This window comes from Pseudopipra pipra, chromosome 21 (assembly GCF_036250125.1).
Source record: "Pseudopipra pipra isolate bDixPip1 chromosome 21, bDixPip1.hap1, whole genome shotgun sequence".
Lineage (NCBI taxonomy): Eukaryota > Metazoa > Chordata > Aves > Passeriformes > Pipridae > Pseudopipra > Pseudopipra pipra.
Genome location: NC_087569.1, coordinates 7,378,678 through 7,402,491, shown reverse-complemented (window position 1 = coordinate 7,402,491; position 23,814 = coordinate 7,378,678). Strand labels below are relative to the sequence as shown.

Genomic DNA, 23,814 nt, shown 5'->3' with positions numbered 1-23,814 from the left:
AACTTGGCTTTTTGCTCAGCCCTACAGAAAGCAGGTGACTGTGAGGGCAAAGGGGGCAAAGCAGCTGAGAGAGGAGTGGGCTTGCCAAGGGGTGTTTGTCTGGGCTGGCTGTTGGACTCATTCTCGAGATGTGGGAGGGTGAAGAAGGGTCAGGAGTCAACCACAGATGATAGACAGTGATTGCTAACCTGCCGTGCTGCCAGTCACCCTGTGATTGCACTGCACTGCTCCCAGTTGCCAGCAGCTGTGGCTGGGGAACAAACAGGAAAGCAAAGCTGGGGATTGCAAAATCAGAGCTAGAACCAAACCACTTGAGCCTGAGAGGGACTAATCTGTAAAGAAAGCCTCAAACTGACCAAAGACTGCAAGCCCCCTCTGACCTTCTGCACAGAGCTCAATGCTCCTGGATCCTGTTTGCTCTTCCTCTGGGGGTGTGTTAACCCTTTAAGCTTGTTTAAAGGATACTGCTGTACTCTGAATCTGGTCAGTGATCCTTGTCAGACGCCTGTAGAACAACACTGGCATTGTTTTTCCCAGTGGGATTTTTCCTTTTCATTCCTAATGAGTACAAAAATACACAACTATTGCCATGAAATTAGAATAACAGCATGGTGCCACAGTAAATAGACTGACCTGCTCTTTCTTACTGCAGTAGCACTTGTACGATGGGCTTGGTGCTGCCACTGTGGAGTGACACCTTGATCCACCTGGACGGGGATGGGTGAGTGTCTTTTGTATGTTGTAGGTCGATAGCAGAGGGTCAGTCTCTGTGTGTGAGCTTGCAGCGTGATGTATGGGGAAGGATTCCAGTGATTGCAGACCCCTTACAGGTCCAGCAGACCTCTTCTGTTGACCTGTATAGGGTGAGTAGGCTCAAAAGCCCTAAATCACAGTGGTTGTGGCAGGGAACACCAATAATTGACTTATCTGTGAATAAACATGCACTGAGACCGTGGCTTATGTGTGTGTTTAAGCTGGAGTAAAGGAGCTTTTACTGGTGAGTGGGTGTGTAGTGAAAGCTCCTTAAAGGGATCCTATTATGTGTTCCCCATCACACTTGCAGCAGGCAGCGCTCAGCAGAACATAAAACAAGAATGATATTTCTCTGCCAAATAGACACCTGACTTGCAGACTCCTGTTTGTGCCAGTTACACAGGCTGTCCAGTGCAGTGCGTGGAATGACTTTTCTTTCCTTGGTAGCTGCCCCAGGATCACTTTAGCTGAGACTCTGTTGCTCCCAGCTGTGGCACTGAATTTGTGTTGCCAAGGTAAACAGCACAGCCCAGCACTGTCCCACTGTCTTAGTTTCGTTCCCAAACAGCAGCTGCTTAAAAAAGTTATCTTAGAGCTTTTAGCGTGCTATTTTGATCTGTTTGCTAGCTGAACTCAGCAGTGTATGCATAGGGCTAGACCTTTGCTGTTCTAATGTGCTGCAGACTATAAGTTATTAACTAAAAAGTGACTTTTGGGATGCATTTTTACTGTGCCTTTTTTTCTTCTCACCAGAGGGTTCAGCGTATCAACAGATAACAGGGTGCACATATTCAAGCCCGTGTCTGTACAAGCAATGTGGTGAGTACTTACTATCAGCTGTCCCAGTGATCCTTTTTCCAGGTGTTTTGGCTGCTTGAGCTTTTAAAAAGCAGGTGCTACTTTACGGTACTGGTGTCTTGAAACCTACTCCAGCAGCCAGAAGTTTCCTTCAGGGACAAGGAAGGAAGTTTGATACCAAAAGAAAAAAAACCCTGCATGAGTGCTGCTCTACAGCAGCCTTGTCTCAGCTGGGGGCAGGAAGGAATAGGGCAATTTTCCTTGCAGAGGGCTGCTGCTTTGAGTCTCCCCAAAGTAAAATTGCTTTGAGTATATGTTTTGAAATATTTTGAGACATGTTCATTGTGATAGCGAGAAGGACAGAGAAGCTGCCTGCATTTCTCTTCCCTTTTAGGGTGGTTTGTGTAGTGGTCATGTAAGTATTTCTGGCTTGAGCTTCTTTGCATTGCAGAAATACATTGCCTGTCAGGGTGTCATGCTACTGTCACCCCAGTGATTTTGACCTGGATCCTTCTGATCACAGTCAAAGATTTAAAATAAGCTAAAAATAGGAGAGGGGGATTTGTTTCCCAGCAGCAGCTGAAGAAACTTCTGACATCCCTCATGCAGTGAGAGAGAGCAGACACTTAAACACCTCGGTACAGTCCTAAGCCCTTGGTTGTCCAGCTCTGAGTCCTGGGTGTCCCTGCCCTGCACGCAGGGGAGCTGGTGGCACAGCAGGAGCTGTCAGCACCCTGTCTTGGACACAAACTCTGTGCGTCTTATTTAGGGCTTGGGTAGATGCAGCACGTTTTGGAGCCAGAGACACGAGTGCCTCTGCCCTCTGAATTGTGGGCACCTTCACCACTATCCAGGCTTGCCTTGGCATATGCCAGTTAAGACATGCAAGCTCTGGCAGCGTGTAGCTATCCACACTCCTGCAGAACAGCCTCCTGCTTGGTGCCAGGGCTCTTGCACTGGGGTTTGTACCAACTGATGGAACACGAGCGGCATCGTGGATTTGGCGGCTGCTTTGTGCTCAATACCAGCCTGAGGAAGAAATTACAAACCTGCAGGTGTTGTTCCCTTCCCAGGTCTGCCCTGCAGAGTTTGCATAAGGCTTGTGAAGTGGCACGGAGCAACAATTACTATCCAGGGAGCCTCTTCCTCACGTGGGTCAGTTACTATGAGAGCCATATCAACTCGGACCAGTCGTCGGTCAACGAGTGGAATGCCATGCAAGATGTCCAGTCCCACCGGCCCGACTCGCCTGCCCTCTTCACAGACGTGTGAGTTGGTTTGGCTCTGCTGAGACAAAGTGTTTGACTGTCAAGCTCTCCAAATGAGGACACAGTTTCCACAAGAGATTGCTCTTAATTAGGTGTTAATAAGGAGAGGTTTCCTGTTCCAGAGGTAATAAGCAGACTCATGGTTAGGTAAACCCCAGCACTGAAAGTTTAGCCCTCCTGGGGCTCCCTTGCTTCTTCTTCAGCCTCTGTTTTCAGTTTAGTTGTTTACTTTGGGCTTTAGGCTTCCAGACCTTTGTTTCTGCAGCATAAATCCTGTGTTCCTAGTGAGAGAGGTGTGTGCACCTAGGCCTTCCTCTCTGCTGGATTTGTCTTCTGATATCCAGGCCTGGAAGGAACCGGTTTCTCTTGACTTTGATCATGTTTAGACTAACATGGTCTTTTTATCTTTACTCAGGTAATTTTGCTGTAAAGTGAAGTGTTTGTGTATTAACTTCTGAGCCTGTGAGCTCAAAAACATCCTCATGGCATCCATCTGGTACACCTAAGGATGGGGGTAAAGAGCAATGCAGTTTTTTGTGATTCTGAGGAGCTGAGCAAGTGTGGAACAGGACAGTGTATAGGTCCCAAGATGCCTCCAGCTAAATGCTTGGATATCTGCTGATAGGATGGTCCAAACAGTGGCTGAGTTAGATGGGTAGGCAATTTGGAAAGGCAAAATTTGTAGACATTCAAGGTTTACCACCCGTGTCATTAGTCATTCCTGATGGTACTGATACCATATAACCTCAAAAGTAGTTGGTGTCCAGATGTTATGCCAAGTGTGAGGGCTTAAGTTGCCCAGTTTGTAGAAGAAATGACTTCACTGGCCCCAGCTGCTTTCCCAGCATAATTGTGCCTTTGGTTGATTTATGCTCTCAGATATTTCCTGTTGCTGGAGTTCAGTGAGTGAATAATGATGCTAAGCAGTTGTTCAGCTGTGAACAAGTCTTCACACTTGATTGTTTTTTAATGTGCAAGGAGGGTGGCTGAAAAGCTTTGGCAGGCTGTCAGATTAATATTTTCTTGTAGCTTTTCATATATAAATTTTATCTAACCCACCCTTTCCCTGGTGGCAGCAGTTGAATGATTTCCTGGGGACACTTAAACAGTATTCTGTTAATTGAGTCCTGAAATAATGAGTGAGGTTAAAAGGACCAGGAACTTTGGTTTTTATTTGTGAGCCACCAGTTGAACACTTCTGTAGTCCCTGTGCCATCTTCAGCCTGGCAGCCTTCCAGAGAAAGGGAAAGGTGGTGCAAGATGTCGCTGCTGGGTCTCTTCTAGAGATGCTGGATGAGCCAGCCCTGTGCTGCTGCTCTGCTGCAGCTTCCCCTGGTGTTAGTCAGGCTATTTTTGCAGCTGGTGATAAGGCCCTGGCAGCAGGGGCGGGAGGAATGCAGAGGCTTAGCTGCCCTCGTCTCTCCATGTAAGGAGTTTTGGAGCTGTTACCTTTCCAAGAAAGGTAGGGAGAGGCTTAGATATTGCTCCAGAGGGTATAATGCAGCCTTCCCAATTTAAATTTTACCAAATACCAGAGGTTCTCTGGATGACTACAATGGATTAGGGGCATTCAGTTGGTGTCTTTCATACACAACTGGGAATCTAAACTGGGTTTTACAGTCACCTGAATTCCCTGCAGCTGAGAACATGGTGGGGGGAAGTAGAGTGGGAATCTGAGACTCCACAGAGCGTGCAGTCTGTACAATACCTATTTTATAAGTGCCATGAGTCCAGTTTGTTTCCCCTCACAGTGACTCTGTTGCTTTCTTCTGATTAGCCCAACTGAGCGGGAACGCACGGAACGGCTAATTAAGACCAAGTTAAGGGAAATCATGATGCAGAAGGATTTGGAGAACATCACATCAAAAGAGGTGAGTGGTGAGGGAGCAGCACTGGAAGCGCTGTTGTGCAAACTAGAGAGCTCTGTACTTCATGCCACAGGGAAAGGTCAGAACAAAAGCTTCACGTGGCTTCCTTGTGTCCCTCCTCCCCATGCAGATCCGCACCGAGCTGGAGATGCAGATGGTGTGTAACCTGCGGGAGTTCAAAGAGTTCATTGACAATGAAATGATAGTGATCCTCGGGCAGATGGACAGCCCCACACAGATATTTGATCATGTCTTTTTGGTAAGTCTAACAGTGAATTCAACACTCCTAACACTTCTCTCTGTGTCTTGGTTGACACAGGGGCCTCTGGAGGAAGTTAAAGGACTTTTGAAGGAGAGATGGTAGATCCTGGGGTCACGTTGTCTTAAACAAGACACTAGTGCTGCTGAACAAGAGCAGCCTGGCTTTTCAGCTGTACTGAACTTTGCCAAGCTGTAGACCCTGTCACTAGAGGATGGAAGGGAAAAAATCTTAATTCTAACTTTTTCAGGGCTGTTTCCATTGATATAAGGCCAGTTGTGTGGCTTTAACTCTCCAGGGTACCCACACCCCTGGTTCTTGCATTATATGTGTGTGACATTCAGGTGGAATGATGCTCTTGTAACATGGAAAACTCTTGAGTTTGTGTGATCCAGGAAGAACAGAGGAGCCTAACAAAGAATCCTGGAGATAAGTCACTTAAGGAAACGTAAACATTTTGCTGTTTAATGTTTTGCTTGCCTAGTTGCCTTTCATTGCTGCTGGGGCCTGTCTAGTTGCTGCAGCTCCTTCTGGTGAGTCAGCGCTCCGCTGGATTTCCCAGCCCCGGAGCGACGGACGCGGGTTTAGTTGGGCTGTCTAGCCTATGAGGTTGGCTCAGCTTTACACAAAGCCATTCCTCTTGGACCAGCTGGTCTTTCCAAGTGGAGAGGGCCTCTCCCAGTCTCCAGCTCAGAAGGGATGGTGTGTGTTAACGTGAGCACTCCCAGGATATCACGCTGGGGTAGAGCCAGGAAACTTTAAGTACCTACGATGTAATGGATTTTTATTTTTTTGCAGACTATGTGTTATAAGGAGAGAGAGACCTGTTACAGGCTTATGGTGCTGTTCAAAAGCTGTACAGGCAGTTTGGTCCCCTGCAGGGCTTGGAGTCTTGGCTCTGAGTGCATATAATGGGAAGAAGACCTTAAAACAAGGCTTGGAGGCAGCACCAAGGAGAAGAGCTGTGGCTAATGTGTGGAACAGAAGTATTTGCAAAGCAGCTGCTGCAGTGAGGAGCAGTGCTGCTGGGGCTGGGCACCACCTTCACTCAGGAGCGTCTCTGTTGCCTGTGAGGGCTCTGGAAGGCAAGGAGCTGTTCCTTTCCAAGTGGAGGCAAGAGCCCTGTGGGATCCCACTTTGGGAGTGCTGAAGCAACTAAGCAGGAAATGAGAGACCTGATGATGTTGGTAATTGTGGATCAAAGGACAGGAGAAAAGGCTTTCACCCCTAAAGCACTGTTCTCCTTACCTGTGGAAACTGGTGGTTCCCAGGCCTGAATTAAATTATTCTTGCTAGTCTAGAAAGAGACAACATGAAGTCTGGGGGGCTTGGGTAAATGTGATCAAAATATGTTGGCAGATAGCAAGAACCCATATAGTCCTTCTTCAGATCAAGCACAGCTCTGGACTGTGCTGGGATTGACCTGATCTGTGGCTGAAGGCAATGGATTCTGTTGAAATCTGGGCTACCATGGCATGTAATATTTGCCCCTTTGTTCTACTCAAATCTATGCTGAACCCTTGAGTAGTGTCTTCATTACAATGATTTCTCTTAGGAAGTAGTTCAGTTTTGGAAGAACCAGTTGCTTTTTGTTTGCTGTATTCCTTAAATGCCAAGAAAAAGCCATAGACTTGTCCCCCGTAGCTACCAGAACAGTACCATGGCCCTTTCCTGTGTGTGTTCTCCTGAACAGACTGTGAGTGCTTGGAGTTGCCTGCAAGGGCTGCCCGGGGTGTGAGTGTGTGTCTGTGAGTCAGAGCTCTTGGAGCTCCCCCATCTCAGACTTGGGGTGCCTGTGCAGACTTTCTGGGCAAGCAGCAACTCATCCTTTGGGTGGACACTGCTGCTGCTGCAGGCCTGGGACGTTCTCGCTCTCAGGCTGATGGTGGGTGTGCTCCAAGGGCCTGGCTGTGCCTCTCCTGGCCCTGGGGCAATGTGGAAGCCTGTGCCGTGGGAGCAGCCGTGAGCAGGACTGTTCTGCACTGATGGTATTGTTGCCTGGATCCCTGTTGCTTGCTCTATCTGAACCATTTTTCCATTTGGGAGCCATTTTAAAACTGGGAAAGCAGATGCTCGCGCACCTTAAATTTTGAAGGAAGAGTGGTTTTGTCCTCAGTCAGGTTTGTGTTTGAGCAGGAAGCAAGCAACTTGGAGGCCCTGTGTGTGCTGCAGAGAAGAGGGGTTAGCTAGCCAGGGTTAAATGTGTTCATTTCTCTGCTCACACAGTCTTTGAAGAGGTGTAACCCAAGTGAGCTTATGGTGTTGCTGCCTTTGATGTGCGAGATGGGTGTTTCATGTATAAAGAGCACCTGGATTGCTTTTAAATGCAGGCAGTTTCTCTTCTGTGGGGCAGAGCTGGCAGCAGCCTCCAGGGAAAGGGTGGAGTGTGTCTTGTCTTGCCGAGGTTGATTAGTCAGCAGTTTGCAGGAAGTGCCAGCAAATGGTGCTGGGCTCCTGCTTTGCAGAGCTGCTTCTTGTTTCAGAAGAGGTCTGGTTAATGGGGCGAGGGAAGGTGCTGAACATCAGCCCTGTTACCGCTCTTCTGTGTACCCCTGTTCTCAAAACACGCCCAGTTATCCAACACTTGGCTGGCCAGCTTCCTCCTCCAGTTCAGTGGTGGCAATCTCTCCCTCCACCAGTTGCCTGGCCATGCCTTCCTGCTGCCTGATGTATCCCTTTGCATCTTCTCCCTGCAGGGCTCAGAATGGAACGCCTCCAATTTGGAAGACTTGCAGAACAGAGGGTAAGTAGCTTCAGGCCATCAGCTTAAAAGCAAGAGCCTGGCCTTAACACTTGTCTAAGCAACAAACTCTGTTCCATACCTGCTGTGTGTAACCTCAGTCTTACTGAGGGGTTTACAGATCCAAACAGGCTCTTGCTTCCTGCAGGCTCCATGTCCCACAAACAGGCACCCTCAAAGTACAAAAACCTTCCTCCCTGACCTTGACTAACGTCCCCAAGGAGAACAAAGGAAGGCAGCAATCTCACAGCTATAAGTAGTAAAAAGCTACAATTACTGAACATAGTTGGCTCCATGCCCTCGGCCCCAGCCCGTTGTTCTGGACTGATTACTGAGGCGCTTCGGAGTCTGGACCTCTGGACTGCGGCAGGAAGGAAAATATGGAGAAGAGCATTCCTTGCTTTGAGTGGGGCCCAGTGGGAAGTAAAGTCCTGTAGCTCTCAAGCTGAGCACTGATGGGTTCCTCTGGCTCCTGCCCATTCTACCTTTCAAGCTTAAGCTTAGAGTGTCCTTCTCTAGGGCCAGGTGGAACTAAGCACTAAGATTTCACAATTAAACCGTTATTTATGGGTTTGGCTTATTTGTGCCAATCCAGTGGAAAAAAGTAATCGTGCTGCTGAGTTGATAACATACTTCTGTACCACAGAAATTCAGCCTGGCAAAAGTGACTCCTCTTCTTGAGCTCGGGGTCTGCTGCTGTTTCCTTGAGTCCAGCTGGTCCTACTTGGCTGCCAGCAATCTCATACCTGCTTGGGAAAAAGGGATGTCACTCCCTTGCAGTGCCCTTGTTCTGTCTGATATCCCAGCATGAGTGCATTTCATAAGCATCTTACGAGTAACCCTCAGGGCTCAAAATACTGAATGTAGTATACATAAATACCATGTGCTTTCTCAAGCTGTTTCCTTTCCAGAAAATTTAAGGATAAGAAATAAATCTTCCCCAAGGGCTTATTGTCTGTTACATCTCTCTGTAGTTATTTTATGCATTTGTTTAGCTGTGGTGTTACTTAAGAGCTTGTGTCTTCCATCTTCCTGTGTTTTTGATGGAGCAGAAGGAGAGATTCACAAAGGGGTTTTAAGAAAATGTGATTGAGGAGTCTGTGCTGGGGCTCCTGTGACACAGGTGTTGCTGACATGGAGAATAGAGGTGGTGGGCAGTGTTACCTGACATAGTGCAGAGGAAGTTTCTGTCCAGCATGGATGGCAACCCTGTTATCAGGCTCTAAACTGCTCAGCAAAACCTTTTGTCTGTGTTAGTTGCTGCTTCTTCACATTAATTCCTGGTTTCCCAGGAAGCTTGTTCAAGACTGCTTTCAAATGGACCTTGCAAAGCCAGGCAGGGCAGTGGAGCAGTGTGACATCTCTCTGAACTTTCTGTGTTTCTCTGTTTCCATGCAGGGTGAGGTATATTTTGAATGTGACTCGAGAGATAGACAACTTCTTCCCTGGGCTCTTTGAATACCACAATATTCGGGTTTATGATGAAGAAGCAACAGATCTTCTGGCTTATTGGAATGACACCTACAAGTTCATCTCCAAGGCAAAGTAAGTCTTTTCCGGACAGAACCCACACATTTAGGAGATGTATACTAAGCATTTTGTATTTTCCTGCCGATTTTCATAACTACTTTTCCTTCTTGCCTACCTAGAATCAAAACATTTTCATTTTGTAGTTTTCTGTCTCCTAGCTAGGTGAGGGTTAAGGCAATGTTGGTCTCGTTCAGCCACTTGACAAACCTAATAATATGCTGTCAGAAGTGTGCAGTAGAAGAACATGTCTCTGCTAGAGGCTTCCTTGAACTGCTCAGTAGCTTCCAGGGATGTGTTTCTAAACTGTGACACCATGTTTGTGGTATAGGTGCTCTTTTTATTTGAAATAATTAGAGGCCTTCATAAATCTATGATTGTCCACTTGGCAATAACAGCTTCAGAAGAGCTGTTGTAAAAAAAATCTGTTAAGAATATTAATAAGACCTTGTTCTTCACTGTCTCTGCGGGTCTTGCTCTAGTTTGTAAACTGGATTATCAGATCACATCCCAGACTTCATCTGTGGCCAGAGAGTTGAAAATGCGTTTGATAATGCTCTGACAAAGAAGTTGCTGTTTTCTTAAGCTTCTCAGAAGCCACGTTTTTATGTTTAATGATCCTCTTTTTGTCTTTCTTCTGCTTCAGGAAAAATGGTTCTAAGTGCCTGGTGCACTGCAAGATGGGAGTGAGCCGCTCAGCATCCACGGTGATCGCCTATGCCATGAAGGAATACGGCTGGAACCTGGACAGGGCGTACGACTACGTGAAGGAACGACGCACCGTCACCAAGCCCAACCCCAGCTTCATGCGGCAGCTGGAGGAATACCAAGGGATCCTGCTGGCCAGGTGAGGGGAAGGAATGATCCTGATTATCCACGTTAAGGCATAACCCTTAAATGGCTGACTCCGTTGTTTTAATTAGAGATTCCATCGCGGTGTTACGTAAGCTCGGGATCGTCTTGGGAATTACAGTGTTCTGTTTTCATGGGTTGTCTCAGCTGAGCCTGGGAAAACAGGTGTAATAAAGAGCTTTTAGGAGGCTCTCTGACTTCTGGGATGTCAGTTTTTTTGGAGAGTAGCATCCTATGAAGTGCCATCCGAGTGCAGCATTCAGAGCTGTGCAGACTCCAGCAGAGATAAATGATGTCCCTATTGCTTGTAACATCACTTGGCAGGGAACTCGCTTTGTCTCCATCGCAGCCTCGCAGTTCCCTGTTGAACATGCCCCTCCTCAGCAGCTGGTCTGGTTTTATTTAGATCCCTTCGGTAAGTGTTGGTGTGAGGGGAGGGGACAGGATGTTCTGTGCATTGCAACAGTGGTGTTTATTCCTGCCTGGAGTCCTGAGGCTGGTCTGGAGCTGGGCCTGGGTATGGGCAAGTGTGTTGTAATCCCAAGCCTATCACCTGACTAGCAAAAAGACATAAATACTGCATGTTTCTAAGCTGTGTTAAGCAATGTCTTCACGTGATCAGCTGGAAGGAGGTAGTGATACTCTGTTCTGCCAGATTACGGTGTTTTGTTTGGGATCCTGGTGTGCTTTTCCAGGGAGCAGATCTGCAGCAAGCAGAGTTACCCAAGCTGAGCCTCTTGCCACAGGGGGTGGCTCTTGGCAGGTTTGGACCAAAGTAAATAATAAATTTTGAAGCTTCATGGTGCTGTTGGAAGGTGCCTGCTTATTGTAGAACCATTTAGATCGGAAAAGAGCTTTAAGATCATGGAGTCCAACCAATACCTTACCACTGCCAAGCCCACCACTAAACCCTGTCCTTGAGTGCCACATCTACACGTCTTATATGCTGTTCTTTACAGCAGCTCGGGCACTCAGGTGCTCCCTTTAGGGCATGCTTCTCACCTCTGTCCCCTGCTTGGTTTTGTCCCTTCATGTCTGTTCTACCCACTTACAAATACCTCTTTTCACTTCCATTCTCATGACATATCCTTCCTTCTTTGCTCTCCACCTGCTCCCAGCAATCCAACTGTCTTTTCTGCTGAGACAGGTCTGGATTCCCAATTTTTACACCAAACCTTTGGTGTAATCTCCCCCATCACTGAAGTGTGCTTCCTCTTTCCCTCTCTGCACAGATTAGCCACCTGAGAGCTCCTCCCAGCTTATTCCCTGACCAGGTGCATCCACAGGATCTTCATTCCCCACCTCTTCCTGTGCCCGTCTTCCGCTCCCCCTGCTCCTCAAACACTGACTGCAATAATGACCCTCTTTCTCTCTAAAAGCAGCCAAGTATTATCAAGTGTCAGGATAGATGACAGTGGAATAGATATTTTTAAAAATCATGCTCTTCTGGACTGAAACCCTTTGAGACAGACACTACACCTCCTTTGGTGCCTTGTGACACCAAACATGCTGCTGGCACCAGTCACTAAAGGTCAGTGCTAACTCTGAGCTAGGGATGACCTGACCAGCACTGAGCAGACTTGGAAATTAGATCTCACTGGGATGGACTGGATGGAGAAAAAGAACCTTTTTAGGTGTGAAAAACACACCAATAACAGGTTGGTGAACACCTATGAGGAGCCCTGGGCTGGGAGCAGGTGGTGTCTCATATGCATGACCTGAGATTGGCTCAGTTGGTTAGAGCCTGGTGCTAATAGTGCCAGGGTTGTAGCTTCAATCCCTGGAGGGGCCATTCACTGAAGAGGTGGACTTGAAGATCCTTGTGGGCCCCTTCCAAGTCAGAATGTTTTGTGATCTTTAAAGACCTCAGCCCTGCTGGGGTTGGTTTAGGTAATCTGCCAGTCTGGCGCACCTGCAAAGCCACACTGTTACAAACATTTTGATTAAGGATTATTGTTTTCCCTGTTTTCTAGTATTTTTCAGAGGTAAATCTTTCTTGCTGCCATCATTTATATGTTGTGTGGCTCCCCTCCCACTGAAGCACACCACTGCTCCTGACCTACTCGGCAGGTCCCTGTACAATGGCACAAACAGGATTACTTGTGAGGCTTTAAAAAATGCAAGAGCAGTGCATTACATCTGTGTAGGATGAAAAAGCTGCAGTAAATGAAGCTTCACTGAAGCAAGGAATGGCCCCTACGTGCTGCAGGAATGGTCCCTCTTTATTTCCTCTCTCAGCTCCAAACTGGTTTTTTTTTCATCTTTCTTCTCTGTGTTATTTATCTTTGCCCTCTGGCCTCTGGCTGCCTTGTTTATTGCTGTGGTATTCCAGGACAGGTAAAAAAACAAAAAACAAAAACCCAACAGATTGACCCTCATGTGACTGCTCCGGTTTCAGGGGGAAGGTATGTGAGGGCAGCCATGTGCTCGCACTATCTAGTTACGGTTTTGTGTTGGGGTTACAGCAACTGGGATATGTTTTCCAGCTGTAAAATGAAAACCCCCTGCCTGCTTTTAGTCACAACAACAAGCATGTTTTGCTCTTTGGGACTGTCATACTTCCTGGGGTTAGTTAAACTGTCCCCTCCCTCTGTTGATAAACACAGCAAGGCTGAGCCAAGCCTGTTTCTGTTATTAGTTATGGATAAGTTACAGGAAAACAAGTGTCTGTGATCTCCCGTGCCTTGTGCAGCTTGTGAATCAACAGCAGTTTTATATCTGAGCCTGGAGAGCTGGTGGGAGGTGTGGGGGGCTCCTGGTCTAAAGCTGGTGTGGGCACAAGCACCAGGAATGTTGCCCAGGAAAGTCAAGAGGTGGCTGTGGCCTCTAGGAAGGGACGTGGGCTCCTGGTCTCTGACCCTGCTTCAGGCACCTCCTGCACATTGTAAGACTGGAGGAAGTGTGAGGTTGGAAGCTAACACAGCACACCTCTCCCAGTGGTGCTTGACATCTCTTTTGATTCTCAGATTGGTGCCAGGCAAGTTTGGTTTGCTCACACACAAGGGCACTTTTGACTTCTGAAATCAGATGTGCTACAGGGAGCTGGGTTTGAGCACTGAAGGGCCCTGTAAAAACATCAGCAGCTCCTGGGGTTATATCAGCAGAAATCTTTGACACCCCATACAGAGCCCCAGCAAGAATCTGCCTCAGGGAGAAGCCTGTTCCTGCTGCCAGTGTCAAACTGTGCTCCAAAACCCAACAGAGAGCTCGTGCAACCCAGAGCAGTGTATTTGGCCTCTGATCTTGACCCTCTTCTCCTCTGAAAGGACCTGATTCTGCCCTGTGTCACACGTGAAGGTTGTCACTGATTATGGGGTTGGAAAGCTAAATCTGCAATGGATTATTCTCCTTAGCTGTTGGGCGCCCACAACTACACTGACACATTTTAATTAGCTCAATAGCATCTGTTAATTAACTTACTGCAGCCAGCGGATGTGTCTGGGAGCGCCTGCTCACGCTAGTAAGGTACTGAGGGGTTTTGCAAGGTCTCCTGCAGATCCAAGGAGGTTTCTGTGGTTTCTGTGTTCCTCCTAGGGGCAGTGGGCGGAAGCACATCCCTGTGGCCGTGGCCACTCGGCAAACCCTGGCAGACTGGGGTAGCTCTGGGGTTTCAGGGCGAGAAGTTACCTCCGGGGCTCTCTGTAAGCCCGGGTGTGTGGGCTGGGGTTTTTGGCAGGTGGAGATGAAGAGGGTGATGCAATGCCACTGGCAGTTGCTCAGGCCTTCCTAAAGGGGCTTTCCAAGAGCGGGAGAACTCTTGAGCTTCCTTCCTGTAGAAGGTGGGTGGTGGTTTGGGCTGTTTGTTTGCTGTTGAGAATATCTTGTGCGTTTTACACACACCCACGCCCACTCACCCCACCCTAGCCCTTGGTCACCAGAGCCAGTTATTGATCACTGAAGCTACTCAAAAGAAGGAACCATAAGAGAAATTGGACTTTATTCAATGTCTGCCACCCACTTGCATCCAGGACAAGGGATCTTGTCTCTTCTGGTCATGGCTCACCTGCTAGAAAATGGGAAATGCTTCCTGACTGAGAAAGGCCCAAATAGTTGATTAAACATTGCATTTGTAAAATGGACTGATCCAACACTGCCGGGGAATAGGGGTGTGTGGAACAGAATAGAGCCATGGGATTTAGCTCCTGGAAAGTGACTCGCTATCGGACCAACTTCTCCAGCAGCAGGTTTGGCCCTGAACCGTTGTGGTGAAGCTGCAGTTGTGGTTAATGACTCCAGTACTTGGCATGGCTTTTCCTGTAGGTTGTATCCCCTTAGAACAAGGTGGGTCTGGGTCTGGTACGTGAAAACTACTCAGTGTTTTCATTTGCTTTCCCTGCCCGCAGCAAACAGCGGCACAACAAACTGTGGCGCTCGCACTCCGACAGCGACCTCTCGGATCACCACGAGCCCATCTGCAAGTCTGGGCTGGAGCTGAACAAAAAGGAGATCACCACCTCAGCCGACCAGATCTCGGAGGCAAAGACCAACGACAACCAGCAGCCCATGTCTCCCATCTACTCAGCTGAGCTGGACAGGGAGCAGCAGCCTCCAGAGGACACAAACATGATCGAGGATGTGTGCGCAAAGGAGAGAAGGATCCACTTAGAGTTTACATGCCGAGACTTCCACGCTGAGCAGATGGAGGACAAGCTGAACCTGAACAATATCAATGGTTGTACGACGGGGTGTTGTGTAGACTCTGTCCCCCCTGATAACTGCCATTCTTCTGAGGCCTTAATGCAGCTCCAGCACCCCTTGGAAATAACGGAGTTTCCTGATTTGACAGTGGACGATCTAGAAAAAGATGCCCTTAAGCCTGATATGAACGTGCACTTGGTTCCCATGGAAGAATTCACTTCATGCTTAAAAGACTCTCCTCAATCCCCAAACCAAAATTCCCCGAGTCTCCAGCAGAATCCTCAGCCCGAAGGGACAGACCTCAGTACAGACAGGATCGATTTCTTCAGCGCTTTGGAGAAATTCGTGGAGCTTTCCCAGGAGAGCCGGTCACGCACCTGCTCCCATTCCAGACCGGAGGAGCAAGGGAGTGGAAGGAACGGGGTCTCCAGGGTGCCTGTGCTGGAAGTGCCACCTGCTGCTGATGGGGGTGCAGATGCTCGAAGGAACAGCCCTGGAAACTCTCCTCAGGCATCAGATGACTCTTCCACAGATGAAGAACAACAAAAGGTTAAAATAACGTGCTTGTTTTTTTAGGAACTGCTGTTCAAACCTATCCCTGGGCAGTTCTCCTGTTGTAGGGGGTGCTGTGGATAGGATTTTCTAGCCCTGCTTTCACTGGACAGGGTGGCTGTTTGGGAAAGGATTGCTGGATGCTTCACTCTTCCTTCACTTTTAGATACTTGCCCTTTTCTGCACTTTTTCCTTAAACATCAGTTTGCTGGCATTGGCAGGGCACTGGCTGAGCTGACCTTGACCTGACCTGCTGTGCTGTTCTCGTGAGAAACTTATTTTTGAATTTTGCATCAGGAGAGCAGAAAGGTGGGATTTGACCCACTAATACAGCTGGACCCTGCACAGCCAAACCCAGCTAATGTCCCAAACCTGCACGGATATTTATCTGACTTGAGAAATCCACCAAAGAATGGGGCAAAACTAGTGCCTTTCCCTGGTTGGGAAGCACCAGCACTGGGGTAGTAAATCAAGGCAGATGTACAGCTTCCACTGCTGGAGGAAGAAATGAGCCTGTCCAGATCTAGAGTGATGGCATTGGGCATGTCATGGCTCACTTCTCTCCTGAATAGAGAGATGGTCCTGAACAAAATTTAGTAACCTCTAAATTTAGGTAATCGCTTTTCAGCCTCCAGGACTCTCACAGGGATTGATGATGTCCGGGGCCATCGTTTTCTGGGAGCCTCTCTTATTTAAATTCCACACTGCATTGCTTGAATCCTTTCCATCTCCATGTGAGGCAATAAGGCTCTTCCAAATATAATAGGGCAACGCTCTCTCCAGTGATTTGGCAGTGTCTGTGGGGATGGGGAGCCTCTCTGGCCATTTTCCTCCAGGAAACCAGAACGTTTCAGCACTTGGTCATTCTTTTTGCTGTACTTCTGTTTGCTCTGTACGTGAGCAGAATCTCTCATATTTTCAGTTCAGAACTGCACTTTTAGCAGCATTAGGATTCTTTTTGTTAGCTGGATTTTTCTTTATTAAAAAAAAGAAAAGGCTAAATTTTCCTTGGAGTTTGTGATGATTAAATAGAAGTTCTTAAATCTCAGTGTAAGTGAAATTAGTCAAAATCCAGCCTAGAATATGTTAAATTCAATCCCAGAGGCACTAAGGCATCTACATTAGTGATCACTGCTCTTGTGATCCATCTCCACACACTGGCACATGCTTTTTTGTTCCTTTGGGATGTGTACCCCGGTCTCCTTTAAGCTGCTGCTGTTTGCGCTGTGTTGGCAGAGCTGATCCACTTTGTAATTTTCCTGTTTGTGTGTTGCAGGAGGTCCCTGAGCTGCCTAGTGCAGGTCATCTCACGAGATCCCACTCGGAAAATGCCATTTCTGTGAAAGAAATTATCACAGAGATCGAGTCAATCAACCAGGGAGCAGGACCTGCCCAGCAGAAAGAGGGCTCAGCCAACCTCAGCCAGACACCAAAGAGGAACACGGTGCATGACCTGCCAGTGGAGGCCATTTGGGCATTGGAAAGGGTGGAACAGAGTGAAGGAGCCTGTGCTGGACACCAGGAAAAGGAGAAGGACCCTCTGCTGGCTGAGGAAGAAGCTGCCCCCTCCCTGCAGCCATCTGGTAAATCAGAGCTGGAGGAAAGTGGCTCTGCGGGGGAGCAGCAAGAGCCTCGTGGCTCCACCAACCCTGAGCCCAAGTGGTGCCCCGGCTCCGTCCGGCGAGCCACGCTGGAGTTTGAGGAGCGCTTGAGACAGGAGCAGGAGCACCAGCACACATCCCCCGTCTGCACCTTACCCACCCGCAAGAACTCCAGGAACGACTCTCCTGCTGCCGAGCTCCTGCCGCGGGGGAAGAGTGAGGAGCCGCCCCTGGAGCTGGCTCCGGAGGGTGACAGGGCGCAGACACCGGGCACTGAGGAGCCTCTGCTGCCTCCTGGGGCAGAGCTGCCTGCACCCCTCACCCCCCCTGCTGCAGAGCCCAGCCTGAGGCAGGAGGGAGCGGTGCAGGAGCACAGGACAGTGGTCTCGTTTGATGGGATGCAGGAGCCACCCCTGCCCTCCCTCCTCCCAAAGAGAGTCGAAATCATCGAATACACTCCCATGGTCAAGTCTGCAGAGCAGCACCCTGACACAAGCTGTGAGCAGGGCTGGCTGGCCACGGCCATCCCATCTTTAGATGAAAACTTGAACCCTTCAGTGTGCTTGGAGGAGACTCCAACCTGTCTCGGAGCTCTGGTGGATCTCCCCCTGCCGGAGCACGCGGTACATGAGCAGGCCCCCCTCACTGCGGGCAGCCCCAGCGTGGAAGGTGGTGGGTTATCTGTTCACCTCGGTGCTGCCCCTCCCTCTGCCCAGGTGACCTCTACACCTTCAGCCAGCCTCGACTGCTCTCCTTATCCCTATGTAATCCACCTGGAAGGTGTCACTGAGCAGAGCACGGGTACAGACGATGAGCCAGTCATGCCGTGTGGCATCGAGGGAGACACGACTCTGCTGTTCAGGGACAGACCCAGACCTCTCTGCGGGGGCGGTGACAGCGTCTCAAGGCAGCTGAGCAGGGAGGACTTCACCAGCCAGCATGCCGAAAACATGGACCTTCTGGACATCTCGTTCCTGTGTTACAGCCTCCCGCACAGCCCCAGCAGCCGCAGTGTGGAGGAGCGCAGCAGCAGCCCCGGGCTGGTCAAGCAGCGAGCGAAGGAAATAGAGGCTCGGATCCGGCACGCGGGGCTCACCACACCCTCCCACATGAAACGCTCGGCATCCTTGGCCAAACTGGACTGCCTGGACCTCTCCAAGGACGACTTGTGCGAGAGGGAGTCTGCCTCAGCCTCTTCCCATGCCAACCCGGTGCTTCTCACCTGCGTTGCCCTCGGTCGAGGCTTTTGCGAGGGAAGGTTGGAGAGGGGCTCGGAAAGCACGTGTGGAAAGCATCGCCTTTCCTCCCCGGAGCCCACTAAGCATTTTGTGGAACAGCTCAGAACAGCCGAGTGCATTGCCCAGAGCAAGCCGGTGGAGAGGCCGCTGGCTCAGTACGCCAAAGAGTGCGGCTCCAGCCAGCAGAGTTTGTGTTCCAGCACGGATCCGACGTGGACTAGCTCCGAGGAGGGTCCTCCGCTGCTCCAGGTGCAGGTCCTGGACTCCTTGTCTCCAGCTCAAGGTCTGGCTGTCGCACCTCGGCAGCAGCACGGGAGAACTCACCCTCTGAGGAGGCTCAAAAAGACCAATGAGAAAAAGCGGACAACCAATCCCCTCTACAACACGATGTGATCCTGGGCCCTTGGCTGTGATTTCTTACTCAGAACCCGTGGTGTTGCTTTCACACAAGGGGAAGGTGTAATATAAGGAACATGCACTTTACTGGTTAATTTTATATATATTGTCATTTTACTGTTCCTGGCGCATGTAGGTGTGGGTTGGTTCTTCTGTGTGTGACTCTGACTGCAGGACTGTTTGGGTTTTTTTAAGTTTTTTAACTCAGATAACCTCAAATGTTCTTTTTTTTTTTTTGTTAGTTTGTTTTAAAAGAACACCTTTATCATGAGAAAATTGATGTTGGCTAGCTTTGGCAAGGTGGAGTTTTGCTTAGAACCAGATCCTAGTTCCTAACTTGAATTCTCCCCATGCCTTGAAATGGTGCTGGGCAGTTGGTGGGGTGGGAGCCCCCGTAAATGTGAAGGCTGTGCCAAGGTCCCTTTGTTTGGCCTTTTATTTCTGCAAACTGGAACTCCACCATGCTGGCAGGTCCCTCACAAAGCTGCTTCAGGACAACCCCCCCCCGGGCTCAGTTCAGCTGGTGCTTCCCAAAAAGGAGCACACAGGGGTAAATCCTCCCAAGGGATGGGCAGCACTGAGACCTGCACTCCTTACCTGCCATGGGGCACACAGAGCCCTGTTCTGTGGTGAGGTGGGGCAGAGCTCCTCCATGAGCTGCCAAGCTCGCCTCTACCCCCAAAGCCAGAGTGTTCTTTTAAAACAAACACCTCATTAGGGTTTTAACCCTCCCATTACTTGAATACTGCTGTGGGCCTTCTAAGTTCATGGCCATATCATCTGTCCTCTGCCCTCCTGCTGCCTCCCCTCTGCCCAAAAGCTGTTCTCGTGCTGCCTGAGTTTTCCTCTCCCCTCTGCTGTGCTCACAGGCATTTCTGGTTGCTCCCAAACCTCGACCTGTTACCATTGTTACACAACAATTGTTGCCCTTAATGCAAAGCTTTGTCCTCTCTGCTGTCACTCCTAACTCTTGACCCAGAGGGAAGATGTTTTCTGGAATTTTTCTTTTTTTTTTTTTTTTTTGCCTAAATTGTATATATGATATTTATATGAGGGGGGGTTTTTTGTTGTTGTTTCTATGGGTTTTTTTTAAAAAAAAAAAAGGGCAAGACTGCATTCTGTAAACTGGAAAACAAACCCACCTGACTCAAACTCAGTGCTGTTCATTGTGATCTGCACAGACATGGGAGTGGATTTGACATTGTAAGCTGTCTTCCCTTTCCAGAAGTGAGCCTCGATGCCAGCCTTTGCCAAATGTGTCCCTTCTCCTTTGGTCCTGTGTGAACCCCCATTACCCCACTGTGGGAGGAGCACTGTGTCTCTGCCTGTCTCCCTCCTGCTGGAAGCTGGGTTACAGAAGTGCCAGTCAGATGTGGAAAGCTGTCAGCAGGTTCCAAGCCATTCTGCAGGTTCTTGCTTCCCTGGAGAAACTGTTGGAAGGGTCTGCTCCAAATTCTAGCAAACTGTTTAGTGATTTCTGAGCAGTTTGGCTAAATCAAAGGTCCTCCTTTCCAGCTGCATGTATCAGCAAGTTGTCCCTGTGCTGTAGGAGCAGAGGGAAAGGCACTTGGCCATGGCAGGGGAGCTCTGGGTCCTGTTTGCAGTCCCATGGCAGGTCCTGTCTGAGCTGGTGCTTGGCTTGGGCCCAGACCTGCCCTCCGGGGAGGAACAAAGCACAGGGAAGATGCAGAATGGCTCCAGCTGCTGAAGCCCAGCATGGAGAGGACACGGTGTGGGAGGAGCAGCAGCCAAGGCTGTGCCTAGAAAGCAGCACTGATGCTGCAGAGCCTTGTAGACTCTGATGGGACAAACTCATCTTGAGCTGGAGAGGAGTGCCCGGCACCGGAGTGCTGGGGAGTATTGGGAAGCAGCATGTGCCTGCCCTGGGAGAGGGGTGTCTGTGACACCTCAGCTGGCAGCAGAGGAGAGCCTGGCAGTTGGCAAGGTAATCCCACCTTGCTGCCCTGCTGTAGCTCCCAGGGATCCTCCTGTGCTGCTTTGCAGCCCGGGCACAGATCTGTGAGTTGGTCTGTGCTCCAGCAGCCACGAGCACTGTCCCTCCCTTTCCATGGAGCTTGAGCTCTGGGAGGATGTTGCTGCCCATGCTCGCTGCGGGCTGGAGCACAGCCCTGTCTGGGGTCAAATACCATGTCGCCCCAGGCCATTTCAGTCACTAGAAGTCACCTAAGCCCCTGGCCTGGGAGGCCAGTTACTTCTTTGGGACACTGAAAGACATGTGGCTTCTCCTAGCCTGCTCCAGCTGGCTCCAGAGCTGGGCAGACACTGTGCAAAGGCCAAGTGGCTCATGTCATCTGGTGAAGGACAGATTCAGTCCTTGCCTCCCCCACAAACATCACCAGGCCCTGCTGCCCACTGTTCCTGGCCCCAAGGACATGCCTGCCTGCCCCTCTGCAGGCGGAAGGGATGGGTTGCCACCAAGCCTGCCCTGCGTTGGAGGGAGCAAGCTTGGCTGTCAGCGTGTCCTGGTGACAAGGATCTGCTGGGGAGGGGAAAGCCCTCTGTAAAATTTGTTCCCTTAAGAAGGCAGGAGGAGGAGGAGGAAGAGGATTGGGTTTCTTTGCCCAGCTTGATCTCAGGAGAAATGCCCTCTAGGAAGGGTCTTCCATGCAGACCAGAAATGCTGCTTCCTTCCAATACTCAGCTGCTCTCTGGGTGCTTCAGCTGGGGAGAGCAGCGAAGGGGCAGAGGCCCCTGCAGGGAGGTGCTTTGCTGTCCCCTTGTCCTGGGCTCTGGCCCAGCACAACTGGTTTTTCTCTGGGAAGGCTGTGGACAGGCAGAGGGAGTCAGGGATGGTGGTTCTCTTGCAGAGTGATGAAGGCCTTGGAGGTCTGGAGGCTCTGAGCAGGATGGCAGGAAGGGGGCAGACTGGAGGGGCCTGAACCTCCTTGACCAGTGTCTGGGCAATGAAGCCACCAAGCCCCTGGCATCAGAGGTCTCTGCCTGGGGACAGTTGTCCCTTTCTCCATGCTGGTGGCTCATGGGAGGGTGGTGACTCGCTCCTGCTTCCCGTGACCACCCCATGAGAGCTGCTTGTGCCCTGCAGAGCACCACGAGGAGCTGCACCTCCAGGGTGCTCAGCAGCCGCCAAGCCTCGCGGATGGAGGGGTTTTAGGAGAAAACGCGTTTTAAGGGCATTTTTGTACAAAGCAACTGTTCTTTGGTCTCTTGCGAAGCCTCTCCGAGGACGCTTTATTGTTTACATTGACTCCTGTACAATATCCCAGCCATCGCCTCCCGTCTCGGCCGTACTGTAACGTGTGAGCCTTGCACAAACGGACTGCGTGTGCGTGAAACTGGTTCTACACTGCGTTCTGTTGCACTCGGTGGTGTGTGTGTGTGCGTGTGTGTGTCTGGTCTGCTTGAGAAGTTGTGACATGTACAAATCTCCCCCCTTTTGGCCCTTTCCTGGGGCATGGTCCCGGCGGGTGGCAGGAGGTGACGCCGCTTCGGGGTCACTTGGATGTTGAACGGAGCAGGGATTGGCTCCGTGTCCCTCTGCCAGCAAAGGCCTGGTGGAAGGGAACCCGCCCCAGCTCCAGCTGCTCCGGGGACCTCCTGGAAGGAGCGAGCTGCCTGGAATCCGTGGGCACCGGTGCACTGCACCTGCCCAGGGGGCTCCAAGAGCCTCGCAGCTCTCCCGGCCCGCTGGCAGGAGGAAGCCATACCCGCTGCAGGTCCCTGCTCCCCACACGGTGCATCCTGCCTTAATCTGGTCCTGGCTCCACGCAAGGCCCCCCCGCTTCTCCCTAAGGGAGGGACCCCCAAGCCCTTGCTGGCACGGGGCAGAGGCTCTGGCCTGGCGCAGGAGTGTCCAGCAGTGCCGCCAGAGGTGCTGCCAGCCCGTGCTGCAGACATCTCTGTTGGCACAAGAGCAGGTGCCAGTGCCTTTTATTTTCCTTTATGGAGATGTGACGTCCGTGCGCTGGTTTGTAGGGATCGCCCAGGGCCGGGCAGCTGGTGGTGGGGTTGCAAATCAGGGAGGGGAGCGCTTCTGTCTGCCCCTCCTGGATCTTCCTTGGTGGCTGGGATCGTCCCCTTTTCCCCTAAAGACTCTATGACCGATGTGCTCAGCTGTTTTTAAATGTGAACTTGTGCACTGATGTGCAGATTCAATGTTATTGTTACCGAATGAATAAAACTTTATTTTGAAGATGACGTGGGTGTGTGGCCTTGTCTGGGGGGATCAGGGCTGGGGGTGAGGAGTGATCCGTGCTGCTCTCAGAGCACGGGGCAGCGGTGGGAAGCTGGGGAGCCAGAGTGGGGTCGTTCACTTACATCCCCTGACAGACCCTGAGGACGGGTCTGTCCTGTCCCAAGTGATGGAGCTGTGCTTCCAAGCAAGATGTACTTCCAGATCCTGCTGCAGTTGCAGGACAGGTGCCAGGGGTTGTGCATGTAAAGCTGTTGGGATGCTGTGGGTGACCTCCCTGCACTGCTGCAGGCAGAGCTGTGGGGAGGGTCCTGGGGTTTAAGCTCCAAGGAGGATATGAGGTTTTAGCCGGACACCAAACCAGACCCATCATGGTTGGCCAAGGAGCTGAGCCAAATCCAAGCACCAAATAACCATGGCATGAGTGGATCTTTTCATTGGGAAACAGCCCATCTTGGGTGAGTTGGTTTTGCACACTGTTCTGTCCCACTGTGGTAAGAAAGTGGCACAAGGGTCTCTGTGGGCTCCCACTGCCCTTGCTGTGAGCAAGGGAATGCTGAGAGCACCAAATCCCTCGGGCTCAGCCTCATCTTCCAGGAAGCTTCCCACTGGGCCAGGGCATCAGGGTGTGGGGCCAGGGGTGCAGGGCCATTGCCGTGGGGCGGGCAGTGTCTCCAGGGTGCCCAATTCCTTCCTGCTACCCACAGCACCAGCTGGGGAAAGGCTTCCCATGGCCTTTTCTCCAGTTGCTGAGGATGTGGCTTGGAGCTGGGGACACTCCATCCCCAAAGGCAGAATGAGCCAGGGCCATGGTGGGGCGGGGCAGGCAAGGGGTGCCTCTGCACCTCCATCCCTCTCTGCCACCCCTTTGGCCGGGTGAACAAGGATGTCACGTTTTCCCTGCCTTTTTGCCAGCTGCCCCCTCCTGCCCGCTCAGCCAATGCTCGTCCAGCTCCACATGGTGCCCTTGTAGGGTCCAGGGCTTTGCTGCCTTTCCAGGAACCACCGCTCCCCTCCCTCTGGTCCCTGAGCCCTACAATCCCTTAATCCCCTTGGGCCAGGGCATCCCTCCGGGGCTGAGCTTCACTAAATCCCAAATCTGGCTTCTGGATGTGCCTGTACAACCATCCTGCCGTCCTGGGCTTGGGCTGAC

At 50.6% G+C, this 23,814-nt stretch overlaps 1 protein-coding gene across 2 annotated transcripts in view; it reads left to right on the top strand.

The window, feature by feature from the left end:
• Positions 1–22,666, top strand: part of SSH2 (slingshot protein phosphatase 2) — a 95,237-nt gene extending 72,571 nt beyond the window's left edge. For both annotated transcript variants that reach the window (XM_064677452.1, XM_064677453.1), the window contains 10 exons: positions 653–721; positions 1,507–1,572; positions 2,625–2,819; positions 4,597–4,690; positions 4,818–4,946; positions 7,643–7,689; positions 9,085–9,231; positions 9,860–10,060; positions 14,409–15,252; positions 16,532–22,666. In XM_064677452.1, the coding sequence (XP_064533522.1) occupies positions 653–721; positions 1,507–1,572; positions 2,625–2,819; positions 4,597–4,690; positions 4,818–4,946; positions 7,643–7,689; positions 9,085–9,231; positions 9,860–10,060; positions 14,409–15,252; positions 16,532–18,487 (3,748 nt within the window). In that variant the 3' untranslated portion in view covers positions 18,488–22,666. The remainder of the gene's footprint in view (positions 1–652; positions 722–1,506; positions 1,573–2,624; positions 2,820–4,596; positions 4,691–4,817; positions 4,947–7,642; positions 7,690–9,084; positions 9,232–9,859; positions 10,061–14,408; positions 15,253–16,531) is intronic.
• The last annotated feature ends 1,148 nt before the right edge of the window (positions 22,667–23,814 follow it).